The following is a 27,917-nucleotide window of genomic DNA, read 5'->3' as shown; positions in this document are numbered from 1 at the left end:
GATATGGGTTCTGCTAGAGATACCAGGATATTTTGGTACAAAATTTGAAAATCATGGTGACTTTGTATTGTAGGATGGAGAGAGTAGGTATATATGTCCTATCTTATAATCTAAAGATTAATGAAGTCACTATATATGTAGTCCATTGTTAATAGGCACATTGCTTAATTATCACTTCCATTGTTGTTAGACAAATTGCTTAATTATCATTGAAATTATCACATACAAAAATTGCAAGCACCAACGTACGTTGAGCAATGGGCTCGAACGCTGACGCTTACTTTTTTTTTGTATGTTAATTATTAAGCAAAGTGTGTGTAACTAGGGAATCTAACCAAATAAACATAGCACAACCCGCATGTTCTTCTAACTATTTTTAAAATATGTATACGTACTCGCATGTTCCAAATATCCCAAGCTCACCATTTCTATCAGCTACTCCTCCACCACGACGGTTCTCCGCCGTGGCATTGGCAGACTGCCAGAACAAGCCCCCCGGGCCACGGTTCATCAGGCGTAGGAAAACTCCACCAGCGGTCTGCCAGAACGCGACACGTATTGGGTGGGGTCATGCATGCATCCCCCACCACGATGCACGGAGGCACGGGATCCAGGCGTTTCCCCTTCCGCCCGTACGTTTCCCTTCCGCCCGCGAAATGTGGCGGCGTACGTGGTTTTGAGCTCTGTTTTGGCTCCGATCGATGTGTGGAAACCGCAGGTGGTCGCCGTTCCCGTCCGGCGTCGCACGTTTTGCCATATGGTTCGTTCATTTGAATGGTGGTTTTGTTTTATCTGGCCGGCTGTCATTTTTGTAGGACACTACTAGCGAGGACATACAGATGACGACTTGACGATGGCCTATATATAGGTATACACAGTACGTGAGTACGGGCTGGCGGAGGCCGTCCATATGCTGTAGTGCACGATGGTGAAACATTATTCCTTGTGTACGGTCACGTGCAAATTAAAGTCTGCGTGTGGGACTGGGAGGAGGAGCTGAGAAAAACGCATCGGTTAATCATTGTGCATGCGTTAGTGCATGGCCAGTTAAATCACACCTGCAATCATTCTCCGTGCCTAATAAGTTCTCTGATTGTGTTTTCTCTCACGTTTTTCCGGCGCGGTGCTCATCTTTTTGTTGGCACATGTGGTTAACGATAGGCCAATACAAGTATTTATGGATCAAAGTTGAAATTTATTTCTCTCCTATATTCTACTCCCTCTGTTTTAAATTATAAATCATTTTGATGTTACTGGTATCCATTTTACTCTGTGTTTATATATAATAACATGTCTAAATACATAGCAAATAAATGAAGAAAAAAGTCAAAATGACTTATAATTTGGAATGAAGGGAGTATAAATTAACATCTTAAAGTTACAAATTAGATACCTCAAATAGGGCCTCTAATTTTTCTATGTTTTGTGGCAAAGAGTGATCATTTTCAGTGTCCTGTGGCCAAATTTCCCTAGGCTTATTGGTCAACTCTTGTTGCCCCTAAGGAGGAGCGATGCGGAGGCAAGCACCCGCTGAAGTCGATCTCAATGCATGCTTTATGCTTATCCGATGCTGGATGAGATTGTCGCCCTGCTTGTCACCTGTCCCGGGTCTGCATAGGCTCCCGACTGCCTGTCGGAGGATCAAATCTCATTGTGGGACCCTACGTCGACGGCCCCTTAGTGCACGACGGAGCATGAGTCACCTTCATCGTCTCCTGTGTGGGGCACATCGGCGGACGCTGTGGCGATGACGGAGGAGGATTCACCCTCCCCTACAAAGGCCACGTGGTGGCTGACCAGGTTCATCGAGGAGGAGGTGGTGGTGGTGGTGAGGGAGCCACCGCTCATCAGCTCCCCTCCAAAGCAAAAGACGCCGCTCCAAGCGGACTTGCCTCTTCGAAGCAGGCGGATCACTGCTTAGAAGATGAACCACATCTCGGCGTCCAAGCGCGGTGAGGTTCTGCTCAAGAAGAAGTTGGGGCTTCTCGAACCTTCGGCACCACCTTCCTCTGCGGTCAAGTGTTCCTATGAGTCCTTCAAGGGCGACCTTTTGACTGCAGAAGTTGAGGCCCTCGACGAGCTGTTCCCGGCTTGCAGAGGGTTGTGCCTGTAGTTAGGTTGATCTCAATGAAGTCATAATTAAATGTAGCTCCTTCGGGTTCCGGTCCAGTCGGGAACGACCACTCTTATATTTTATCTGACAGTCTCTTTTAATACAATGATACGCAACGCTCTTATGTATTCAAGAAAAGTTATCTTTTAACACTTACTAGAGTTTAGTAAATTTATGGTTAGGTATATTTATTTCCTTTGTAGAGGATTAACAGGGATGCTCCAAAACAAGTCCTCAATTTTGAATAGCAAAAGAAAAACGAGGACTCCAATTAGTATAGTACTAGTAGGATAAGATAGAGTTGATCCTTTCTGTTGGAGGCCTTGCGTTGACACGTCTTGGACGCGGAGGGGTGTTTGTGAAATTGATTTAGCCCAATATTGACAGGTTTCGCGGAGTACCCCGTGCATGAACAAAACGCGGCAAATAACATACATTTCGTTATTAATTCCACACGATGTTCATAGCTCCCGAAGCCGAACTCTTGGTTGCCAAAAAAACTAAGGAATGTACACGTATGGCCTGTCTTTTGCGCAACCTAGCTACCTCTCTTGCTCCATCGACAAGGAGGCAGCTCTTGTCCCCAAAGAGCCCTCCAACGAGGGGCAATATGGCGATAGAATAGGACAGGGGAAGCCATTACGTACTAAAGTGCTCCTACCACCATATAAAAAAAACCTAAGTAAAATTTAGTCTTTCATATCAATCGCGATGCACGTTTTCGAATCCAAGAGTGCTCGCAAAAAAGGCGCTCCACACACGAACAGAAAAAATGATGATCGTGGCCTCGTATAAATCAGACACGATCACGTCGGCGACGAGTAAAATAAGGATGGTTGCATGGCTTTCTATCTCCGTCGGAAATATATTAGTGCAACAGGACGCTAATGGCTGAGTGGGAGACACATAGGTTTAGTGTGTGATGTGTGAGTGTGAGTGGAAAAGCGAAGGCATAAGCGTGTTAATGTTCGATCAGGGGAGCACTAGGTGTGGGTCAGTATTTGTAGGCTTCAAAGGGCTCAGAGGGTACAAAAGCTATCAGTATAATAACTTGTTTCAGGTAGTTTCGGTCAGGTACTTTACTTGTTCCAATCCTGGAGGCGGCAGATGATGATCAAGTTCTTGTATTTGTATGTAGTTTAGGTTTTTTTTTTCCTGAATACTACTCTGGAGAACTTCACACAGCGTGTTTTTTTAATAAACAATACTATGTATGTGATTTTTTTCCTTTTAGAGAAAAATGTAAACTTAGTTAATAAATGATTAGGAGGTGCAGAGAACCTAAATAGGGGCACTATATATATACCTAGCTAGGTACTGCTTTATGGATGCTGAAATAAGGTTGATAGAAACAAAAAGAAATCTAGATGAAAGGAACATCCCCATGCTTAAGGACAGCTCAAGAATATGTCCCTTAAAGCAAGCACCGCTTGTTTGATATGCTTAGCATCAAGCAAATAAATAGGACAATAGCTTTTAGAAAAGGGCCTATATATATGGGCATCAAGATGGCTGTTCTGCCCATTTCCCAATTCAACGTACAATAGTGAAACAAACACTGACAAAGTTGATGATGATAACCTTTTTCTTTCTCCTTCTTGTTCTGCTTGATTGGTGCTTGATTTGAGCATATTTTATATCCTTGCAGGGAAACTAACCAACAACCGCGTCGTCCGCGGCTAGCGGTACATATATGCAACAACTTTGTTGAGATCTAGAAGTTACATCTCAAAGTCATCAGTATATAGAACATATTCCAAGCTTTACAGCACTGCTTTAGTGATGTGGAAATGAGGAGCTTCTCTTGCGCTTTGTTTTGTGCATACTTGCATTGGGCACAATTATTGTTTAGAGCTAGCCTTGTGCTGCTGTTGTCGCAATGTGTGTCAGAATCATCAGGGCATCGCCAAAAGAATTACTAACCGGAAGAATAAGAACATGGTGCAACAATGACTTTTTCTGCTGCTTGCGTACTACTACTAGTAAATTGCTCCATCGAGCTGTCTGCCTTTAACAATCACAAAGCTTGTACTAGTTCCTACTTTCCAGCAACACACAGTCCTACCACTGTTGGTTCCAATGGTAAATAAAGCAAGCATAGAAAATGGTAAGGGTTTCTCTTATCATGATTACCATGGCCAGATATAACATATAAACAAGAAAAAGTTTTGAAACATGTGGCTGGATTGGCCATGCTTTGGATTAAGCATCTGGGTGGTTCTTTTCTCAAGCAATGAGCTAGTAATAAACTTCTTGAGGGGTATAATGATTGGGGATTCTGCAGTAATCTTATCAACATTAGCTGTGGAAAAGGAAGTTAGTGTAGGTACAAAAGTAAGCATTAGTTCAGCTGGTACCAATCTGAGATGTTTTTTTAAAAAAAAAAACAAATTTGTATGGAAAGGTCTACTCTGAACGCGGCAAACTTAGAAAGTACTGGACAGTTTGTATGCTCCAAGTGTGATTAAATTAAATTAAAGAACCTCAATTGGGACATAAATATGTTTGTGGCAGTAGTGACCATGCATCAAGGACCGTACAATATTACAATACTGTGTGAACGTACATGATGACAGGTCAGCACAATATAATATATAGAATAATACTGGAATCAAAGAGGTGGCTATTAACATAGTGACAAAAAGTTGTATGAAGGTCTTCCATCTCTAAATATATTTATATCTTCGATGAACTCTTTATTAATTGACATTATATTGAAGAATTCACCACCAAACAAAATGATGTATATACAAGTATAACACGCACACATCAGTTAACTTTTATTAGTTCCAGCTGAATATGACAGAGATATATATATATCACTACCAAAATAGTGGAATTTTTAAGTAGTTATAAAATACTACCACTAGTCAAAACACTAGGGAATTCTACTAGGAGACATTTAGTAGGGAAAGTTTATACTAAATTTTGAATGCTAAAACACTAGGAGAAGTCCACCTCACTAGGAGAATTAGTAAATTGTGGTTGTGTGTGTGTATATATATATATATATATATAAAGCCCGTGCGGCACGATAATCCGCATCATTACACACGCACACGGAATTGAATTCTAGTGGTACGCATCATAATTAGAGTTACCAAATACACAGTTGATTTCTTATTATTATGCTATATATATAGGCACACAAGTGTGGGTTTCCCCTAACCTGGTGAAATAGATGGGAGCCATAATGTAACCATGGCATAGGAAAAGGATATCACCAACCTATATATACACACACAAATAAAGTTGCAAAGTTGCACTGCGCTCGTTGTCAAGCTTGATGATGATCGTCATGCATTCTCTATCCACATAACTGAAAATTACAGCCTTTCAAGAAAAGTTACCAACTACCAAAGGATATTTTGCATCCTCCTACAAGGTAACCGATATCATATTTTTATAGTAGGGCGTCAATGTCAGAGTAGAAATTAAAGTAATGATCCATGTTGCTCGATAGTACTAGTAGTTTTCACCACCAACCTAATTGATCCCCTATCATGAGCACCTCATCTAGCTATTAGCTCCTTGTTAATATATTTCTAGTTGTTAGAGCTTTAGTAGATGCTATGCACGCTAATGCTCCTTGAAAGTTTAGGGCTCACAGTGCATATAGGCTAATGCTTGCCACGCCATTGCCGAGTACTTCATCTCTGCTTAGTACGATCTGTCTCTAAAATATTCGTGCCAAGTGCATGCATGCCCATTGCCCAAGTAGGAGCAGTATGCCTGCAAATGGCTACTATGGTCCCTACTCTCGCCTCAGATTAAGTGATCACTGATGAAGCAATACGAGTAATTATATGATTATTATGTGTGACTGAGTCTATGAGTTCTAGAAGCGCACTGTTCTCATGGTGCGCGCGCGTGCAGCAGACGGACAACGACGATCAAAGCAGCCTCGTCGAACGCGTGAGCACTCGCGCGCGCGGGGGGCTCGCTCGCCGGCCGAGACGCCGGCGGCGGCGGCTACGTGTGTGGACGTTTCTTTACTCAGGCTTTGTTTAGTTCCGAAAAGATTTCGGATTTCGGTACTGTAGCACTTTCGTTTGTTTGTGACAAATGTTATCCAATTATAGACTAACTAGGATCAAAATATTCGTCTCGTGATTTCCAGCTAAACTGTGTAATCAGTTTTTGCTTTCATCTATATTTAATGCTTCATGCATGTGCCGCAAGATTCGATGTGACGGAGAATCTTGAAAACTTTTTGCTTTTTGGGGTGAACTAAACAAGGCCTCAGCTTTTTGAACATGTCAAAGGGCTGGCCACTGGCAAGTGGAGTCCATGCATGCTGAAAACTGCTGAAGAAGGCCCACTTGGCAGCCACCCCATGCATATAAACTTATTCTGTTCGCTTGAACCTAATCTGTCAGCTATTTAGTTATGTTTCTCTCTCACAATAAATTAACAAACAGTATTTCTGGCCATGACTTTTCAGCCAAATGAACATGCTGTTAGTTTTGTTGGCATGGCAGCTGTATGTAGCTTTTATTTATATTTTTAAATTTCATTTTCTTAGTTTATTTACAGCGAAGAAGTGCCTCGTCACAAATTAAAGATACTGAATGTGGGACAAACTCATTACGTGCCTAAGTAATAAGGAATTGTGGCATACCATTAGAAAGTCTATAACTAATTAACTATATGCTTAATTAATATATAAAAACAGAGATATGCCATGAGAAGCCCAAAACGTAAAATTCAAACGTGTCAATGACCAAAATGATAAGATATAATACAAATACAACTAAGTGAGACCCCACATGCATGCATTTAGATTTACCCGGCAGCTTTTCCTGGTCTCGGATATATTATTCAAATTTCAGCGTACGACGACGACGCATGCATGAACTCTCCACTGATTATGCGCGTAATGCAGAATCAACGACGGCTAATTCAGCGTTGTCGCTGCTAATTGCTCGCTGGCAAGCCCAGAGCTGAATGAAGCGTATTTGACTCAACCTGCTTTAAGTATACTGCCACTAGGCACTAGCTAGCGGCACCACTAATCTTTAGACCTTGAACTCAAATTAAGGTGCAGAGAGCGTCATGGACGAACGACTCGACCCTCTCTTTGGTTGCATGTTTTAATATACTCGTCTCGTCGGCGTCGTCGCAGTACTCCTACTACCGACCTGACGCAACTTTCGGACCGGACGCCGGGCCCGCAGCTTGGACCGGCAGCCAGCAGACCCTGGTCTGGTCGATCCATCATTGATGGGATGGGACGATCGGCGACGATGATGGCCAGAGAAATTTTTTCTAAGGCCCTGTTTAGTTCCCCACTAAAAAATTTTTCATCCATCCCATCGAATCTTTGGACACATGCATGGAACAATAAATGTAGATAAAAAAATAAACTAATTACACAGTTTAGTTGAGAATCACGAGACGAATCTTTTAAGCCTAGTTACTCTATGATTAGCCTTAAGTGCTACAGTAACCCACATATGCTAATGACAGATTAATTATGCTTAATAAATTTGTCTTGCTGTTTCCTGACGAGCTATGTAATTTGTTTTTTTATTAGTTTCTAAAAACCCCTCCCGACATCCTTCCGACACATCCGATGTGACACCCAAAAAATTTTCATCCCCAATCTAAACAGGCCCTAAGTCCCCAGAGACCAGTGGTCAAACGGGAGCGATTATCCAAAGGCCGATCGATCGAGAGGGTCAAAACTAAATGATGCCATGTTGGGGGGTATTTTTCCATGGAGACACGTAGAGACAAAATGTTTAGGGCTGCACGAGGGGCCCAGAGTGAGCATTGGCACAGGCACAGGGGCGCGACGTGCTGACTTTGGGAGCGACGACGGGCAGTGTTAGGTGCCAGCCAGCGGGATGATGCATGCATGCATGGCAATATGGCATGGTGCAAATTAAAGTACAAAACGCCGCTGACAACTTTAATTTGGTGTTTGATTTGATGCTCTCAATCATGCATGCGCCGGTTTGGAGTTCTTTCCGGTGTGCGTTGTGTCAATGCATGCAACTGGGGGGTCTACAAAAACGGAGACATGTTGGAAGCATGCATGCGCTTCTAGAAGACAACACGTAAGAATTCTGCAAAAAATATTCTGAATCAACTGCCTCCTCACTCCTCAGTTCAAACCTAGTATCTTCAGTCTTTCTTTTAATTTTGTCCTGCATGCGGATATTTTTTTTCCTTCTCGAAAAAATGCCGCCGAAAAAAAGTGCACTCGTAAATATGCTGCATCTGTTTGCTAGTATGATACTAGTAGCCTTATGTGGACATAATCCCACAATATTTATGTTTCAATATTATTCCTTGGTTTGTTTCATAAGGGCTAGAGTTTTAATTTTGTCCTAAGTCAAATATGTATATCTAAATCTTTACAAGATCATATATAGTAACTAAAACAACATATGAGCAAGTTACATGTTATGAAAGTACTTCTCAAGACAAATTTAGAAACATAAATCTTATGATGTTAAATTGTATCGATTTCTACAAACTGTTGGTTAAACATAAAAAAAAGTTTGACTTTGAACAAAACTAAAACAACAATCTTTCTAAAGAGATGGAGTAATTTGGAACAGGTCAAGCTCATCATCATAATATTGGTGTAATAATGGCCATTAACTCAAAGATATTACTTCCTCTGTCCCTAAGTAAATAAATTCCTAGGTCAAGAATTTATCTATGAATAAATCAATCTCTAGGAGGTCGAATAGTCCACCGGGCCCAACTATTTCTCTCGAAGTCTCCTCACTTTTATTGTACTCCCTCCCATTTCAATCTAGTGTTGAGTTTCTACAGTTGGATGTGCGTAATTTATCTTAAACTTGCTACGAATATATTCATTCCAAGACAGAGGGAATATTGTCAAATGAGTTCAACACTTAGTTTTCTTTACCACATTAATAATATAGTAATAAAAGCTTCTAGTTTAATAAGTGACATGTCACTACTAGAAAATTACTACCATGGTCAAATTTGAGACCATGTCGGTATGAAATGGACATCCTCATGTACTAGTACAGATTTACCTGTTGAATATCAAGGATTCCGTTGAAACTGATCGATGTCCAGTTTTTTGGACTGAAGCAGTAGAGAACGTTTACAGGTTGAATACTTGAAGAATACATATCCAATGATTTCGTTGAAAATGATTTGACTCGTGACATATTTCTTTTGTTTTCCGAGTTGAGACGACAAAACCTAGTTGATACATCAGTCTGACTATTCCTCTCTTAATTAATATAAGGTCGATCAAAGTACACCAAAGAAGGTAAAAAAAAATCTAGAAGTATCAAGATACAAGGCACGATCTATTCTATAGCTAGTAAAACACTAGCGAGCGACATTATTAGCCGCAATTTAGTTGATTAGTGGGTCGGAGGGAATGCTATTAGCTCAGCTCGCTTGGGTGAGGTGATCATGATTTGACTGGAGATCGTGTATATGCCCGGCCCAAATTAGTCCCAACTGCTGCTTACGTCGCTGTGGTCAAACTCGACAGTGCATACAACAAGCTACAATAACTACCTTCCTATTAAAAATCGCCTGTCAAAAGTTCAATGGCATTAGTAGCAGTTAACTACTAAGATACTAGTAGTATATTATCAGGACAAGATAGAACGAAGGGATGGGACGATAAATTTCTTCAACCCTATCTATATAAATCTAATTAAGCAAACACTGACCTACTGACGTCATTATATTCCTCTTCCATTCCTTGGAAGCATTCAGAAAAGTTGCAGACATAGACATAGCAGTAGGGTCAAATCTTCTCTCTTGATGTGAGGTCTTATTTCTTTTTCCAAATTAAAGGCGCTTAAGTGATTGGATCATTTTAATCTTTTTTGAAGAAATGAATACTTTCCCTATCATAAACATGGTAATTTACACTTTATGATTTAGTGAGGTTAGTCTAGTAAAAGCAAAGCAAAGCACAAAAAAAAACCTTAGGCCATTTTGTTTTTTTTAAAGGACGGCGATAAATTTGTCACGATTTTTGTTAGATGAGAGAAAAATGAAAAGTGGATACAAGCACTACACAGATCAGAAAAAAAAGTGCTTGAGCCAGGGTCGAAACAAGACAAAACCATTAACAATTACCCAATGAAAAAGGAACTGCCTTAAGCAGACACCACTAGACCCCGAAACACGACTAAAAACAACTTTGGAAAGACCCTAAACTATCTATATATATTGGTTGAGGCAGGTTGCATTGCCAAGGTTGTATTGTCTGGCCTTGTTTCTTTGCCTATATTATTATGGAATTATGGATTGCATATCATTACAGTTTGTAGCTAGTGGGGAGGTTATTAGATTATAACAATGTAGCCAGGTTTGGATTGTTACAAACTGCAATTAATCTAGCTAAATCGAATATATAACCTGAGTCCATATTGAGCTTGTGCATACACAGTTCCATGAGGATGATTGGAGACGGATCTGGTTGCATAGATTCCACTAAGCAAATGGCCACGCAAGTGTAGATCGAACAAACATGCATGTATATATGAAGAAGGAGAAGAAAAAACAATAATAATTAGCATCTACCTTGATGCATATATGTCGCATCAATTATGCATAGCACTAACGATCGATGCTTCATATCAGAAATATCATCGATCACCCTCTGCCCCTAAAGTGAGATAAGCTCAACCTTCTGAGGTGCCCAACTGCGGCATGCACGACGATCCTCCAGGAACACACGACCATCAATCGTGCATCATCCTTCAATCACACAGCACTACTTCGATTGTTCCAGCGCGCGGGAGCTAGCTAGTGTTCGTTGATCAAACTTCAGAGATACAATGCAAATGCGATTTTATTTGAGCATATATAGCTATCAAACAGTTAAGATCACTAATATATATATATATATATCATTAGATATGCCTAGAGCATGCTTTACCAATAGTTCGTACGCGCCTTTTGTCGCGCAACATGTACAAATATCTGTAAAAGTGGCACTTCAATATGCCAGTACGGGTACAAGCAAATATCTCCAAGAAAAAAAAGGCGGCATACTGCTACTGCATATATGTACAAATATCTTGATAATAAGTGGCACAGTAAACAGGATAAAAATGGGCAGCAGAACACTACTCCTAATTCATATCCTATATAGCCTAGGTAGCAGCTGTTTGTATCTGACTGCTTGTGCTTGAGCCGCCGCTGCCTTATCCGCTTACGCGAAATCCGGCCGGTTGCCGTCACTCATGACACAACGGATCAAGCTCGGGTCCTCACTAGCTATAGCTAATAGTAATAATACTACCATGCATGCATGGTTCAGTATCGGACAAGCTAATAAGCTAGCAATGCACGCTATTGCTATATGGATGCGAAGCCGCCGGCCGGCCGGCCGATTCGATCATCGATCGAGAAAGCTAGCTAGCTAGCCATCAGCGACTACTAGCATGCAGCAGATGGAACAGCAGACCGGGGACCTACACCTACAATAAAGCCAGCAGCAGGGCACTGATTGATCGACGATGGAACCACGTATATATACGAAAAACACACGCAGTGGAATGAAGGAATATATTAACATCGCACAAAAGATCGATGTGCGTGCGCGCGAGTGTGATTGATACAGAGCACATCCGCCACATAGCCGGCCGATGCCCGGCCGTCCCCGGCATGTAGGCAGCAGCTAGGTAGCCGGGGGCCGGGGCTTAATTGCACACGCACTGCACTCGGGATAAGACATGCGTGTGCGTGTCCGCGTCCGCGTCGCCGTCGTCGAGTACGTCTACCTGCAGGAAAGCGCAGGCGACCGCGACCGCGCGCTTGGGCTGGCTGCTGTGCCGGCAGCCCCCGCCCCGGCCGCGCGCGGCCGGCCGCCGGGCGCAGTGCACGTAGGCGTCAGTGCAATTTCGAACGCTTGCTTTCCGGAGATTAAAGGTAGCTCCCCCAATATATCCAGATGCACCACCACTGGCTGTGGCACTACGAGTGTCAGCGTGTCACCATAGATGGCTTGGCTGGAGCTACCACACTGGCAGTAAATTCCACAAGCTAATAGCTAGCCCTTGTTGTTTAGCGTACGTCCCTAGTGTTATGCTACTACGTACTACTGTCGTTGCCTATGCATGGCTACGAAGGCTACAATTAAACCGCTTAATCTGGACACGCCTGCCCGCGCTGCATAGTGGAGCGGCCAACAATGCGCAAAGCCAAGTGCAGGCACGCACACACGGCTTGGGGAAGAAGAAAAAGAAGACGACGAAGAAGAAGCGTGTCGACCGCCCGCCCGCCCGCCCGCCTCTGCGCAGTTTGCTCGTGTCGTCACTCTCGTGCGCCATGCACTAGCTAGCGCGCTCGCGTGTGTGTGCGCGGCCACGCACTATAGTGCACTACCTAGCCGCGCTCCATTTCTGCTGGCTTACTCGGCGGATCTCTGTGCTCGATCGGGTTGATTGCCCAGGACCAGGACCGCCCGGCCGGACCACTGAGCTTTTCTGCGGCAACTTGCGCGCGCGCGCGGGCGGACGACGCGTCGGCCTCGCGTGTTCAGGGTTGCGCGCACTGTTGCAGGCGGCGCGGCGCGTGGCCGCGTGTTGTTGCGATCAACTAGTAGCTATAGGCGCCTAGCTAGCTAGGCCTATAGGCGTCGTACGCCGAAGCGCGCACGGACGTAGTACGATGGATCACACGGCCGGCCGATCTGGTAGCTAGTTGCACATATCGGCCCCTTTCCCGGCCCTCCACATCATCATCATATCGATCGGTGCACGCAGCGCCCCGATAGTGCACGATATCATATGATGCACTATCATCGCGGTGCCATCGTCATCAGGTCAACGGGATGAGTTAGATGGCTAGAAAGGCGGCACGGCACACGATTAGAGGAACCTGCATGCAACTTGGCACGGTCCAGCATGTGCACAACGAGCTCGGTCGATCGATCAGCCATTTCCATGCATATGCGCAGTGTGCAACTCGATATCGATCGTGATCAACCAGCTACGCTGCTGTACATACGTACGAGCCAGTGAGTACGGATTAACGTCTAGCATGTGTGCATGGCTATTAGAGCTTGTGTCCGCGCGCGTGTCATATCTACCGCCACGCAAGCAAGGCAACGTGACAGCGGCCAGATGGATCGAGGTGCTCGACGTATACGCGCGCGTCTCTCCGGCTCGCTTGACTAGTAGGGTTCGGTGCGCGGGCGGCGCGGCGCGGCGTACGTGTACCCATCTACCGATCCGCGCTGTGTATCTGTACTGGTCAGTGGAGGCAGAAAGCCATCGACGGCGATGGGTCCGTCGCGGCCGCGCGCCTGCCGTATGCTGTGTTGACATTTGAGTTCAAAAGGCGAGAGACGATAGATCATGAAAGCATCCAAAAAGAAACCATTTCTCTTGCAGCGTGAGGACTTTTGGTAGACGTGTTTGTTCAACTCGATCGGCCTCAAGCTCCTCACTTGACACGTACGTGTAGTATATACGTACGCGTATAATAACCACGTGCCTGGGTGGTGAACCGGTCGGTTTAATTTACCTCTCTCCGGCCGGATCGAATTCGGCAGCGAGACTGACTACGGCGTCGTCGCCGTTTGCCCTTTTCGAGCATGAACTGCTAATCTACTAGTAGCACCGTACCATGCATGCATGCTCAACTCAATCTCAAATGGAGCAGGAAAGCAAAAGAGTTAATTAGCGGTTCGAAAGTGTTCAGAGACGACAGACGACGACTGTCATATACTATATGTTAGTACTCCTACTTGGAATGCGAATAAAACCGTGGTTATATATTTCATTATAAACTTGTACAACGACTGTATATGCCTTTGCATGGTGCATGTACTGTCATGTTATGCCATGCTACCTAATCCTCCAGAGTTGCCGGTCAACGTATACACTCCATTTGTCAAATACCAATTATTAAGCCAGCGATCGAGCAGTGAGCTATAGTAGGCAGGGACAGGCTAGATACCTCCATCCCTTCCCTTCACTGCTGCTGTTCATGGTCAAACACCACGTAGCTACTAGCTGACAGCACAGTGAGCCGTGAACGAAGAGAAGCCAGGAGGGCCAAGCAAAGCAAGTAATACGTGCTGACTGCTGAGCCGTTACGTACATGAGATCTCTCAGTCTCAGCTGCTGGACTGCTGGTGGACCGTGTGGTCCATGGACGTGTGCACTGTACATGCAGCAGCTTCTGCCGATCCATTCCATCGACGACAGCTACATGCCTACACATTGCGGTGCAGAGAGCTCAAGATATACAGAGAGAAAACAAGATCGCTTTTTTTGTTTCTTGGTGCCAAGCAAGCCACTAGTAGAATATAATGCAAGTTGCAGGCGACGGGAGAGGCTTATCCGGCCGGCCGGCCCTGCGAATTCCAATCCGCACTCACGGCGGGCGGGGAGACTGATCGGCGCGCGCACCGGCGAGAGAGCGAGCCACCGGCCGGTCGACGTGCATGAACAGTAGGTCCACCTGAAGGAAGATACCATATACTGGGGAGAAAGCACTTAAAATCTGAAGCTGTACTCGATCGCTGGAAGCTGGATATGGCGCCGGATTTGCAGTGGGTACAAGGGTTCAGAAAAATATGAACTACTGGAAAGGGACTGACACTACTACTAGCCTGCTGACTCTGCTGCCTTGTTAGTTTGGTAGCCGTTCAGGTCTCTCAGCAGACGCCTAGGCTACGCGTGATTGAGGATCATCAGCAAAGCTAATTGACCCCGGTAATTCAATGGATATAATCCCAGATTTTCCTCACAATGTGAAAGCCTTTTCTCTGAAGAAAATTATTCAGAGTTGACATGGGCTCGGATTGAAGAAATAAAGGGGCATTTGATATATGTTTGGTTTGGTATGTAAATATAGTGGAGGGAGCTATCAGTGAAACTAGTAAGGTTTGGCAGCTTGATATGTTTGAACAAAAGAGCAACCGGCGGGGGGGGGGGGGGGGGGGCACAGTTGTACAAGCAAACTGTTTTTAAAACCGTTTCTATCTTCTCTGTCTATCGAGTAGTGGCCATGAGGAGAAGCAGCTCTCCAGACACAACTAACTTTCGTAAATACAAACACGAGTTTAAAGATTGTCAACCTGCGAAGTATGCAAAAGTTGCTTTGCTTCTCTTTGCCCTTTTGACACTGTTTCGGTGAAACAGCTTGCTTGGACACTTGTGTGGACATCTGTTGTGCCACTGCCACTGTGCCGAAGGGGCTGTGGGCAACTCAAACAAGTTTTCGGTCCAACTTTTTTAACGTGCCAAGTGTTGCACAACCATCCGCTCCACCACAGTGCAACAGCAAATTTGGCTTGGAACTTTGGCTTTCGTACGCTGATTTGCTGTTGACACGTCTTTTTGCCTCGGTTTCGAGTGAAACGTGATGCAATTCGTCAGAACACTTTGCGTGTTCCCCGCTGAATACGCGTTACAAAATATACACTCACGGTCACGGTCAAACTATACTTTGGGGTTCCTGCAAGAATCGGATAGCTTCACAAGGGACGCAAATTACATTTCTTTCCGGCGTCTTCAGAACCTTCTTACATTTTCAGATTTCCTACACACTGAGACAAGAATAACTGAAAGGGGGAAACGATCTGAACAGAACATGCTTTTGTCATGCCTTCCCTCCAAGAAAAATAAGTATGATGAACTGCCATCACATATCTCAAATCTGGTGCACTTCGTCAACTGCTTCTATTCATCTGTGGGTTCAGAATCCTCTGAAGGTGCGTCCGACGACAATGGTCCTAAGATGCCCTCTGAACTGAGGGTCAATCCACTCTGTGAAGAAGGACGATGATTCGATTAGCTCAGCCACATGATTCATGATTTACACATAGTACAGTCGAATTCAGATGAAATTTGATTTGACACGGTAGCATTAACAAGGGGAGTTTGCAATACCTCTGGCTGGAATCTCAACATGTCAGCACGAGCCATTGCCTCGGCTTGGGCTATTCGCTGCCTGAATACCTGAGCCATTTCATCAGCCTGATTTGAGCAGAAGCAACTATGTCAGTTTGTTACCTAAAACATATTCAGCACAAGAGAAAATGTTGTTTTTGTTTATTCTTGCCTTCTCAAAGACAAGCTTGGGATTGCGGATCATGTCACCAGGTGTTGGCTCGAGCTTCTTTGTAGAAAGGCTGACTCGGCCTCTTTCACGATCATGGCTCAGTATCATAACCTATAAGCGACAGAATGCATTAGCGTTAGCTCTGTTAAGTACGGATATGGCATAACAACCAAGAACCACAGCCACAATACCTTGAGGGTATCTCCTGGTTGCAGAACTGTTGAGATATCTGCAACACGGTCATGACTAATCTGGCTGACATGGAGAAGGCCATTGATTCCACCGATGTCAATGAAGGCACCATAAGGTTTTAGGCTCTCAACGGTTCCCAAGACAACTGAGCCAATACCAAGCTGGGCCTGACTATCTGCCATTGCCTTGCGATTACTGAGGACAAGCCTGCCTTGTTCCTCATCGACCTCTACATACTTTAGAGGCAATTCTTTGTCAAGCAGCTCTTCAGCGGTAGTTTTCTGATCAAAATCAAACAAAACGTTCTCAAATAAGGAATTGTAAAGCTCAGCCAGAGCAAAGCATCAAAGATAAACTATGGTAAGTACAAAGGCGCCTCATGCTTGGCAATTAAACATAGAATATAAGAAACTTCTGTTTAAAAGGGCAAGAACCAACCGATGACACTTGCGAAAATGGAACGAATCCCTTAAGCCCTTCCACAAGAGCTACTACACCTCCTTTGTTTCCACCAATTACCTGCAAGCAAAATTGAATAAGGTTTAAGAAACTAAGATAACCCAGAAAGGCTGAACAATGTCATCAAGGTAGTCCCAACAGAGACCAGCCATATATAAAAGTTATACCAACACTATAGACAAATAAACAACACAGGAGCAAAGATATATAACACCTTGAAGACAGATAACATGTTATCATAAACTGACTGATCCTAACTTCATAAGTTCAATAACTGTAGCACATTGAAACTACAAAAAGGTAATGGGATTTATGGGAACTTGGGAAGTTGTCACATGAACTATGAGCTACTAATTTGTCTGCAATTGATATGCAAGCAATGTGAAGTTAATATGAAAACATTGGAATCATAACTGACTGTATATTCAAAATTAATATGCGCTGCAAGATATGTAACTGCAGCAGAAAATAGTGCGTCCGAAATATAGGCCCAGTTTGGTCCTAAGTCAAACTTTCCTAACTTTGATCAAATTTATAGAAAAATGCTATAACATCTACAACAACAAAAGCAATTAGTTTCATTAAACCACTATGAAATATGTCTATAGAGGATTTATTTGGTCTTGTAGATGTTAATACATTTTTATATAAATTGGTCAGTTTAGAGAAGTTTGACTTAGGACAAAAATAAAATGACCTGCATTTTGAAACACAGGGAGTTTCTTTTTCCTAAGGAACAATAGCTGCTGTTGTCAAGTAGACATTAACAAGGGTAAAATCTTATCTGTTCAAGTTCAACACAAACAAGGTGAACCAGAAGGCGATACTTAATAGATAATCCAGTTCTCAACAAGTCAGCAACAACAGCAGTTTTTTAAGGAGCATCAAAGGGAAATGAAATAGTAAAAAAGGACGGAGAAGAAGAGAAAGCTAAAAAAAGATGCTTCTGTACATTTTGTACTCACTTTACCCGTGACGACGACATCTTCAGCCTGTAGTTGCCGGCACCTTTCCCATGCAAGTTCTTGCTGAATTGCTTGCAAACTCAGAATCAAAGTTTCGTCACCAGGGTTCTCATCAATTATCATGAATTCTTCTACTAACCCAGGGCGAATGCCTGCCTCTTCAACATTATCGATATCAAGAAGGCATGCCTCATCTAAGGGCAAAAAAGCAGTAGACTTCGATTGGATGTCGATATATGCACCATTTGAGGTAGTCATAAATACTGTTCCTTTAATCTGTAGATGACACGAGCATATAAAATACTTTTAGATGCTAAGATTATGAAAATAGTGAAGCTAAATAAGATCTTACGTTGAAATGTGACCAGACCTAATACCCTACAATGAATCAAGGTGCAAGAGCAAATAATAGCGACGGTAATATATTGAGAATGGTTGCTGCAGAACCACAAGTCAACAATGCCAGAGGAAAAATTCAGGGAGTAATGCAAAGCCAGTGATACCCAAAATAGGATTACATACGGCATTTACCTTTGTAATATATAATAGTTGAATGACTCATTTTTAAATATTGACTTTATTATCACTAGACGGGTATGACTCAGTGATGCATCTATATGAAATGAAGTTTAGGGAAAGCCAACAGCAATATTAGTTATAGAATGCCATTTTTTTTCTCGGACACGAAGGAGAGCTGTGTATCATTATGTGAAGAAGAAGACGACGAAGAAAGGTATAAGAAATTCATACAACAGCCACACACACATCCCAGAAAAATATATCATTACATCGGTGTTTTAGACTAAGACAAAAACAACCTTGACCTGGACCTGATACACTACAAATTTAGCCTTGGTGCATTCAGGAGAGAGAACCCCTTAGCTCCTACCAAGCTCCAAAATTTGATCTCGTCGCTGGCCGCAGACAAAATGCCAGCAAGGTTGGGCGTTACTCCATCAAAGACATACTGATTCTGGTTGTTCCATTTCCACAGAGATCGGGCCCCTAGAATAATAATGGAATTCATACCTTGGAGCACTGGGTTACAGAAAATCATTGTTCACTAGTCACACTATAGGGGCAGCAGCCCCCAAGTTTCATCCAGAAGCTGACCAGGTTTAAGAGATAATTCTATGAGACATTATGTTAGTTTGTTTGCTTAGGCAAAAGTTGTAGTTAAAATAAGTTCTACTTTAGGTTCTATTAGACATTGTGTTTGGGTCTACCTTATATAAAGATAAATCAGTTTGACAAGGGAATGGAGCAATTAAGAAACTACTAGTTAGCAATACATCAGTAAATCCGTTCCTCTCTGCTGCCACATAAAACATGGTAAATAGATTGGTGAGGTCTGGGCCCAGGACCTCACATCACCCACTACCATTAGCTTCAATGTTCCGAGGTAACTTAGGGAGTGGAGCATAGCTTAAAATAGCGGGCTATTGAAAATAGCGGCAACTTTTTTTCAGCAGCTATGAAGCTATAGCGGCGCTAAGATAGATAGCGTTTTTATAAAAAAAAACATGAAAAACACTAGTAATTGATATTAAAAACATGGTAAATATGAAATTAGATAAACACAAATATATTTCTAAGATTCCACAAGTCTAGGTAACACTACCAATATGGCATTACAACATGGTTCATGAAACTCCAGTGTTTAATTGTCCAAAATACCAAATTAGTAAGCAAATGAGAAGTAGGAAATAACTAATTAAATTAGTAAGCAAATGATAAGTAGGCAAAATACGAAATAGCGCCGCTATAGCGGTCAAAATATGCTACTTAGCGGCGCTATAGCGCGCAATAGACATAGTGGCGCAAAGAGCAATAGCTTAGCGTTGAATCCCTCCGGCCGCTATAGCGCCGCTATAGCCCGCTATTTTTTTGTATGGAGTGGATGCTTGGCAAGTTAATCCGAGTTGTTCTTTATACAGTTAACTCTAACTGATTCTACAAGCTCATGTTTGGTCTTTGGTATAAGAATATGCTGGGCTATTTTTTGCTTTAAAAAGCTGACCAACAACTGAACTACGGAGTATTTATTACTGATTAGTGAGTAGTGATATGTTATCCCAGTATGCTCCAACCAAGTACCACTAGAAACAGGTTGAGGGGAAAAAAGTGACACAACAGCATTTGCCCAAACCAAAAATTATAATTCATTACAGGAATAGCATTGTCCAACCAAAGACCAGCGATATTCTTACATTCCCTGCATTAAGTACCAGGTCTTTCTGGGAGACTATAAACTAAAATGTATGGAAAAGCGTTATAACTCTAACGACGCCATCTAGTTTCAGAGAAAATTGAGAATGAACAGCTTCCTATCCGCACCCATTGCTACTATCCACTCACACACCGAAAGAACAAGTGGTGACAATAGAGTAGGGGAGGAAGCGAGGGATTACGAGCGAGCCGATCTCGGTGTCTATGTCGGTGGACTCGACGGCGGTGTCGAGGTCGTCGGGGGAGAAGGCGACGCCGTCCATGGGCGCGGTGCGGCAGCGGTCGGCGGCGTCTTCGAACAGCTGGCGCATCCGCTCCCGCTCCCGCTCGTCCTTGGTCAGCGCGTAGGTCCCGCAAACCAGCGCCGACGGAGGCCGCCTCTGCGCCGCGGGGCGACGGCGCGACGCGCCGGATAGAGGGGGGCACGGGAGGCCCGCGACGTGCTGCGCCAGGGACGCCATCCTTCTCTCGCTTCCTCTTGGGGGTGTTCGAGCGAGGAGGAAACGGGGGACGCTGCTGTTGCAGTGTGTGCTGTGTTATCCGGGTGGGGTTTAGGATAGGAGGCGGAGACGGTTGGCTGGTTTTGGGCCAGGCCAGGTCAGAATCACTTCGCGGGCTTCGACGTGTCAGGCTATGATGTTTCGTCACAAAACCGATTAATTACCCGCTTTGCAAAAGGAAGCGGCGAACCATGTGACGATGCTCTACATGCCATCTTATGCACCTCCTTATTTTCTTATGGAATAAAACTTACTCTCTCTTAGAAAACTGGATCTTCCCAGCAACAGTTTTCAGCCCATGCATACATTCGATAAAAAAAACATGTTCATCCAACAATTTATAACGTTTATCTGTTAAAACAAGTAGCGAATTCGGAACTTCAACGCTAGCGAATTCGAAGCGATCAAATAGGAGTAGAGTAACATTATGTCTCTTTCTTTCTTATTATATTATGGATGGGAGGGTGTGAGCCCGTTCCATTAGGCAGGCCGCAGGCCACCACAACTGGGCTATCGAGTTCCACTTTCGTATCAACAGGCCCACTTTTTTCACATCTTAAATCAACTTTGGGACAAAACCAGCCCAACATTATTAGCGGGTGGGTGGGCTCGGGCCTCGGCTGTCTTTATTTTCTTTTGAAACAAGGGCCTTGGCTGTTTCCACCTCGGCTTTACCTGATAGGAGAGCATCTTGATCGCTGTCAATAGTACGTGGTATCTCCAAGCAGGTAACGTCCATGAACAGTGACGGTAGTTCATCGATTGTCGTCGACGAAAAACACCGCAAGCCCCCGGCAAACCAATAATAACCATAACCAAAAGTCAAAAAAAAAAAAAACGCAGGCCGCAGGGAACGTGGGGTGAGCTCGTGAACGAATGGTTCGCTGCCGTGCGCGCCAGAGTGCCGCGCGGCGCGCAGCTACAAATTCCCTGCCGCTGGTGGACTTACTCTCGCTTGACCGTCCCGTTAGGTGTGCTGGCGCTGCCGTGTCCCGACCGACCGCGACCGCGCCCGCGCGTACCGGCACGGGTTCAAACCGTCCATCCAACCACCAATAACTGCCCGGAGGAATTCGCCACGGAATCGGAGAGCGACGCGAAAGGCCCCACAAACCGGCCATATATCGCCATACGATACGACGCGGCACATTGCGTTCCGCCAATCCGGGGCCTCGACCGACGCGCGACGCCGACCATTCCTTCGCCGAGGTGTCCGCCCCCACGTCGAGCAGCAGAGCGCGCGTACTGTGCGTACGTATCGGTGCCCGGTCCGGCCGTCAGCCGCGCGCGACGAACGCCTGTGTGTCGTTCTCGATCCGTCGTGCGGGTCACCCACCGGCCACCCCACCGCCGAGCGGGGCGGGAGGGCTGGGAAAGAGACTGGCGTAATGGCCCTTATCCAGATAAAGAGTACTGCGCGGCGTGTGCGCAGTGCATGCACGCGTCGTTGGTTGCGAGGCCTTGTTTAGTTCCGAGAAGTGAAAACTTTTCGGTGGTGTAGCACTTTCGTTTGTTTGTGACAAATATTATTCAATCATGGACTAATTAGAATCAAAAAATTCGTCTCGTGATTTCCAGCTAAACTGTGTAATTAATTTTTATTTTTATCTATATTTAATGTTTCATGCATTTACCATAAGATTTGATGTGACGGAGAATCTTGAAAACTTTTTGATTTTCAGGGTGAACTAAACAAGGCCTTGCGCGCGGTGGCGGTGCACCGTGCCACGGGCGTCGAGAAGCCGGTCATGCCAGCGATCGAGGTGACTTACGCTTATTGGCTAGGTTGAGATATAGCGCCACCTGAACTGCCATTTATCCATTCCCTGCTAACGACGCCATCGAGAGCTCGCGAAACCTATGCAAAGTTCTTGGCAGACCGTTGAACGCCTTGAACTGATGTGCCGGTTAGTTTATACGAGTAGTACAACACACCTCATCCGTTAGGAATTTAGGATAGGACCATATAATACGTGCTTGCATGCTGACAGCCGATCCAGCAGTATCCGAGTAACGTAATTAAACTAGACGCCATGCTTGTGTGCACGGTGTCATTTTGAAGTACAGTTTCTATTCATAAATACTCTCTACATCTTTAAATAAATTAATTTCTAAAATCCGTATCAATTATTTTATTTTAAGTTTAACTAACCTAACAAAAAAGAGTATCAACATCTATGATATATAAAATAAATATTTTATGAAAATATATTCTATAATAAATCTAATAATACTAATTTAATACTATAAAAAAATTATATAAATTTGGTCGAAGTTTTAAGAAATTGACTTAAAACAACTCTAACAATATATTATAGCCTATCATATATTTAGGGTTTAGAGTTTAGGACAAACAAAGTAAGTAAACTAGGAGCAGCATACCAGCTGCGGAGGTCGAAGGCGTAGAAGAAAGATAGGGCTATTAGTACATTGTTTAGCGCGAGTATATATTAATTCTAAACATCAATGTACTTCCAACATCCCAAAATATAAAAGTCACTTTTAGATGTTAATTAATCTCAAATCTATCTAATTCTATATAAAAATACTAATATCTATAACACATCATAATTTCTAAACTAATCTAGAATATATTTTATAATAACATAATCGGGGGATACATAGCATACTATTTTTTATATAAATCTGATTAAATCTAAAATTTGTATTTTTTTTAACAGAAGAATAACATGATTTGGCAAGGCGTCCACGAGTCCAACGCGGCAACGCCCCTTTGCCTATGAGCCGCTCCGCCTGCTGCATGCCACATGCTTGGTTATTTTGCTCTAGCCTGACAATCGGTTTACTCCCTCCATCCCAAAAATAATGCACCTTAGGTGAAGAGATCAATGTTAGTAAGAAATTAAATATATACCACATAAAGATGTAATCATTCCACCTTAGGAGATAAGTGAAGTCAGTTTGTTTTATATTTAGAGGTGTACTTATTTTGGGACAAATTTTAAACTCTTGAAGTGACATTTTTTTCTTCTTAATTAACAAAGCGATGCTCTACAAGGTCTATTTGTTGTTGGTGAAGAGAAAGGATACTTTTCCATCTGTGCCTAAAAATATTCTAAACTTCTCAATAACATTCTAGAACACCAAATAAAACAAGGGGCAAATATATAATTTTACATCTACGTTAATCTAACTTTAAAAAAATGAGATTTACATTTTTTTGGGATCGAAGGAGTAGTAGCTTAAAGTGCATAGAAGGCTCGTTCACTGAACTGGAAATTCACTTTTGCATTTTTTCCCCCGAGAGAAATATATGGTGACGAGGCGTACAATAATGTTTTTCATCAAACATTTTTTTAGTGTTTTCATCTACACTAATCTAATTTTGAAAAGTGTGATTTATGTTTTTTTTTACGAAGGGTGTAGTAGCTTAAAGTGCACGTAAGGGTCGTTCAGTGAACCGGATATTCAGTTTTGCATTTTTTTCCGAGAGAGAGATCTGTGGTGATGAGGCGTACTGTATTTTTCTTTTTCACTAAATATTTTATTTGGTTAACGTTTTCCTCTCAAAACTTGTACAGTAGATACGCCGGTAGAGAGAGAAAAATGGCGAGAGACCAAGATGTGTGGCGACTCGCGAGCTCTACCAAAGTGGTGACCGTGACCTCCGTGCATTCACTTGTCAGCGTCAGCCCGAAGGAGTACCATTTCTGCAACGGCAAAGCTCGACAAGCTACAAATAATTACATTTTTTACTTTTATAATTTATGTTGGACCGTTCGTCTTATTTATTTATTTTTTATGACTTATTTTATTATTATATATATTTTTATAATTATTTATTTATTTTATTATCTGTATAAAAAATTTAAATAAAACGAATGGTCAAATATAAATCATACCAGTTAAAGAAATACATTTATTTGTTGAACAGAGAGAGTATTTTTTAATTTTAACACTATAAAAAATTTATTTGTATTTGATAATTATTATCAAACTATATATTATAATAATTGGTCTTAAAAAATTTGTTTTGCAAATTACAGATAAACTATATAATTATTTATTTTTTTTCATTTGTATTTAATATTTTATGTATATATCGTAAAATTTAATATGACAGAAAATCTTATAAAAAGTTTAAATTTTGAGCTGGAGTAAGGCCTGTTTAGTTTCCCATCAAAAAAATTTCATCCATCAGATCGAATCTTTGGACACATGCATGGAACACTAAATGTAGATAAAAAACAAACTAATTACACATTTTGGTTTAAAATTGTGAGACGGATTTTTTAAGCCTAGTTAGTCTATGATTAACCTTAAATGTTACTGTAACCCATATGTGTCAATGATAGATTAATTATGCTTAATAGATTTGCCTTGCAGTTTCCGGACGAGCTATGTGATTTGTTTTTTTATTAGTTCCTAAAAATCCTCCCAACATCCTTCCGACACATCCAATGTGATACCTAAAATTTTTTCTCTCCAACCCTGTCACACCCGGATGTAAGAGAGCATTCGGGGGCCAAATCACATGTGCGCCAGGATCTCAAATTCACACACACATGGACCGACATCATCAATGGTACAAAACACAATGTTCAACGAATTACATAAATGAGAGTAAATGTACCATTATTACAAGCCAAAAGTTATCAAAGTGCGGAGGGGAAACATAAACTAAACTGTTCCATAAATAAAGGGGAAAACTAAACGTCGACGTAGCAGGACCACCTTGCCACAGGAAGGTCGACGGCAGAACCACACGAGCCTAACAACCAGGAGACTCAGGGTAGTCCTCAGGGAAATCGCAATTGTACTCCTGATCGTCCGAGCAACCTTTAATGATTATAGCAAGGGTGAGCTCATGTCGAACTCAGCAAGCACAGACGGAAAGTAATGACATGCAAGGCTTAAAACAAGGTAAAGCTGATTTGGTTTGACTGCGGTAGCATTTTAGTTGAACACTCTTAGTTATGACTATTATTAGAACAACCTATTACTAATTATGAGTAGCATAAACCCAACCCTTATTTAGTGTAAGTAGTAATTAACATCTTTTAGAAGACTATCCTAATTATTATAGTAATCCAGGGATTCACCCCAATTATTAACACATGATAGCAATCCTGCCAACACGGAATAGCCATTCCGCCAAAATCACGAGGTAGCAACTTCGCCAAGGTCCATCTCCAAGTAACCAGTGAATCCAATTTGCTCATCAAGTGAGGGTCTGGGCCGCTCGTGACCGTGAGCACGGCTGATATATCAGTTTTACACTCTGCAGAGGTGTGCACGTTCACTCCAAGTCGTGATTCCCATTTGCCCGGGGTCGCGACTCCCCAAAACACTTCCAAGGTGAGCAGGCAGGGTCTCACTACGAGACCTTTCACAGGGTCCAACTAATAGGATGCCACTCGCAAGTTTTTGCCGGGGCGCTCGGCAGTCGATACCCATAGCCATGGCGTACCGATCAACCGACAACTTAATATTCATTACCCAAGTTACTTCCTCACGCCTACCCGGAAAGTAACACCCTACTAGTGGAGGTCCTGCTAATTAGTCAAGCCAGAGCCATATAGCTTGGAGCTGCACTGTAAGTCCCAGGGGGCCGCTCCCTGACTAAGTCCTTACGGAGAGCAGAGACGGGTACGCCCGGCAAACCGGACCACCAACGGTACCCGCTCCCCCTGTCACCACCATCATCACGATGCTCATAAGCATCCAACATCGCCATCACCGCAGTGACCAAAGATTCAGCACAATTTAAGCATCAAGTTGAGTAGAGACTAATACTTGTTTAGGCATGTTTATAAGATGAGTAGAGCAACTAAGCAAACCTAGTATAGCCTAGTCTACCCAAATACATAACCCCAGGTGAGCAAGGAATAATAAGTAAAGCTAGTCATGTCCTTAGGGTTTGCATTCATTGGACACATGCATATAAAGTAAATGACATTAATGAGTAGGTTCAAAATGATTGAATGGTGTCTGCACTTGCCTTGATCGAAGTCGGGTTGCTCGAACTCAGCGGGATCCTGTACCTCTTCCTTCACGAACGTCTCGTTGGCTAAACGCGACAATCATCAATCATAGGAACAATACATGCAAGCAAACAAACTTAATCAGAAACAGTACACCAAAGCATGCGAAAGCATAAAGCAACTGCACTACTGTATTCTACTCGATGAAACGAAACCATAGCGACCAGAATCACCTAAATCGGAGTTACGACGCAAAAGTTATGGCTAAAACAAGTTAAATGGCATTTCTGTAGATAAACTGAACTATTTTTTGTAATAAAACTAATTAAAAACTGAATTAAAAAGCATTTAGGATTAAATATATAAATTCTAACGGGTGCAGGGGCTAAACTGTAAAAGCAGGGGCATAAATTAAATAAATCTAAAACTAAATGAAGCGCGGGTTGATTTCAAAGAAACCCAGGGGGTTTTTGCAAAATTGCAGGGGCGCGCGGGGACCGTGGCCGTCCTGGCCACGTGGCGGCTTGCGGCTGGCGGGTCCACGGTGGACCGGGTGCGGCGCGGGGTGCACCGGTCCACGGTGGACCGGGGGGGGCGTGGGGCGGTGAGCCGGGTCCAGTGGACCGCCTGTGCGGGCGCGGGGGTCGCGGTCCACGGTGGACCGCGCCCTTGGCGAGGAGAGCAGGCGGCGGGGCTGGGCGGCCGGCCGCGGCGGCGCGCCATGGCCGCGGCTCGGAGCTCCCGGCGGCGGCGCTAGAGGGCTCGGCTGGCCGAGCAGAGGGCATGGACGGGCGCGGCTCGGCGAGGCGAGCACGATGACGGCCTCACCTCCGCGAGATGACGACGGCGATGAGAAGCTCGACGGCGGCGGTTTCGACGGCGGCGGCGCTCGGGATTCGGCGAGATGAACACGCGGCGCGAGCTAGGGTTTAGGCTAGGGTTTTGGGGGGGGGGCGTGCGGGCGGCCGAGGGGCGTTATTTATAGCCCGAGGCGAACCTCGGGGCGCGGGCTTGCGCGGAAACCGGGGCGGCGGCGCTCTCCCCGTCCGAATCGGACGGAGGTTGAAGACGCCCCCGCCTGACGGGTGGGACCCACTCGCGGGCCCCACTGTCAGCGGCTGCGGGCGGCAGGCGGGCTGGGGGCGCTGCGGCCCTGCGGCTGGGCCGCTGCTGGGCCGTGCGGGAGAGGAGAGGGGGACGCGCGCGCGGGGGCTGGGCCGAGAATCGGCCCAGGTGAGAGCTCTCCCCTTTTCTTTTTTTTCTTTTTTTTTTAATTTTCTTGCTCCAAAACAAAACAAAACAAGCATCAGCAAAATAAATAAAATCAAGCAAAATTATGCAGCAGCATGAATGCAAAAAATCAAACACGTTTCTACCTTATATTTTATTTTAATTAATTCTGTAAATTATTTAATAATTCTCCAAAAATTCAAACTAAGCCAAAATTAAATCAAATTTAAACTAAATTTGAAATTCA

General features: G+C 43.6%; 1 protein-coding gene across 1 annotated transcript; it reads right to left on the bottom strand.

Moving 5' to 3' along the window:
* On the bottom strand, positions 15,477-20,542 carry LOC8081054 (30S ribosomal protein S1, chloroplastic). Its single transcript, XM_002465312.2, has 7 exons — positions 20,178-20,542; positions 17,767-18,042; positions 16,781-16,861; positions 16,342-16,623; positions 16,151-16,261; positions 15,979-16,065; positions 15,477-15,855 (listed from the first exon to the last, which is right to left on the bottom strand). Exons 1-7 carry the CDS (start codon positions 20,454-20,456, stop codon positions 15,769-15,771), a joined length of 1,203 nt encoding a protein of 400 aa, XP_002465357.1. The 5' UTR covers positions 20,457-20,542; the 3' UTR covers positions 15,477-15,768.

The sequence above is a fragment of the Sorghum bicolor genome, chromosome 1 (genome assembly GCF_000003195.3).
Source record: "Sorghum bicolor cultivar BTx623 chromosome 1, Sorghum_bicolor_NCBIv3, whole genome shotgun sequence".
Classification (NCBI taxonomy): Eukaryota; Viridiplantae; Streptophyta; class Magnoliopsida; order Poales; family Poaceae; genus Sorghum; species Sorghum bicolor.
The sequence above is the reverse complement of the archived record's forward strand: the minus strand, read 5'-3'. Positions and strand labels throughout refer to the sequence as shown.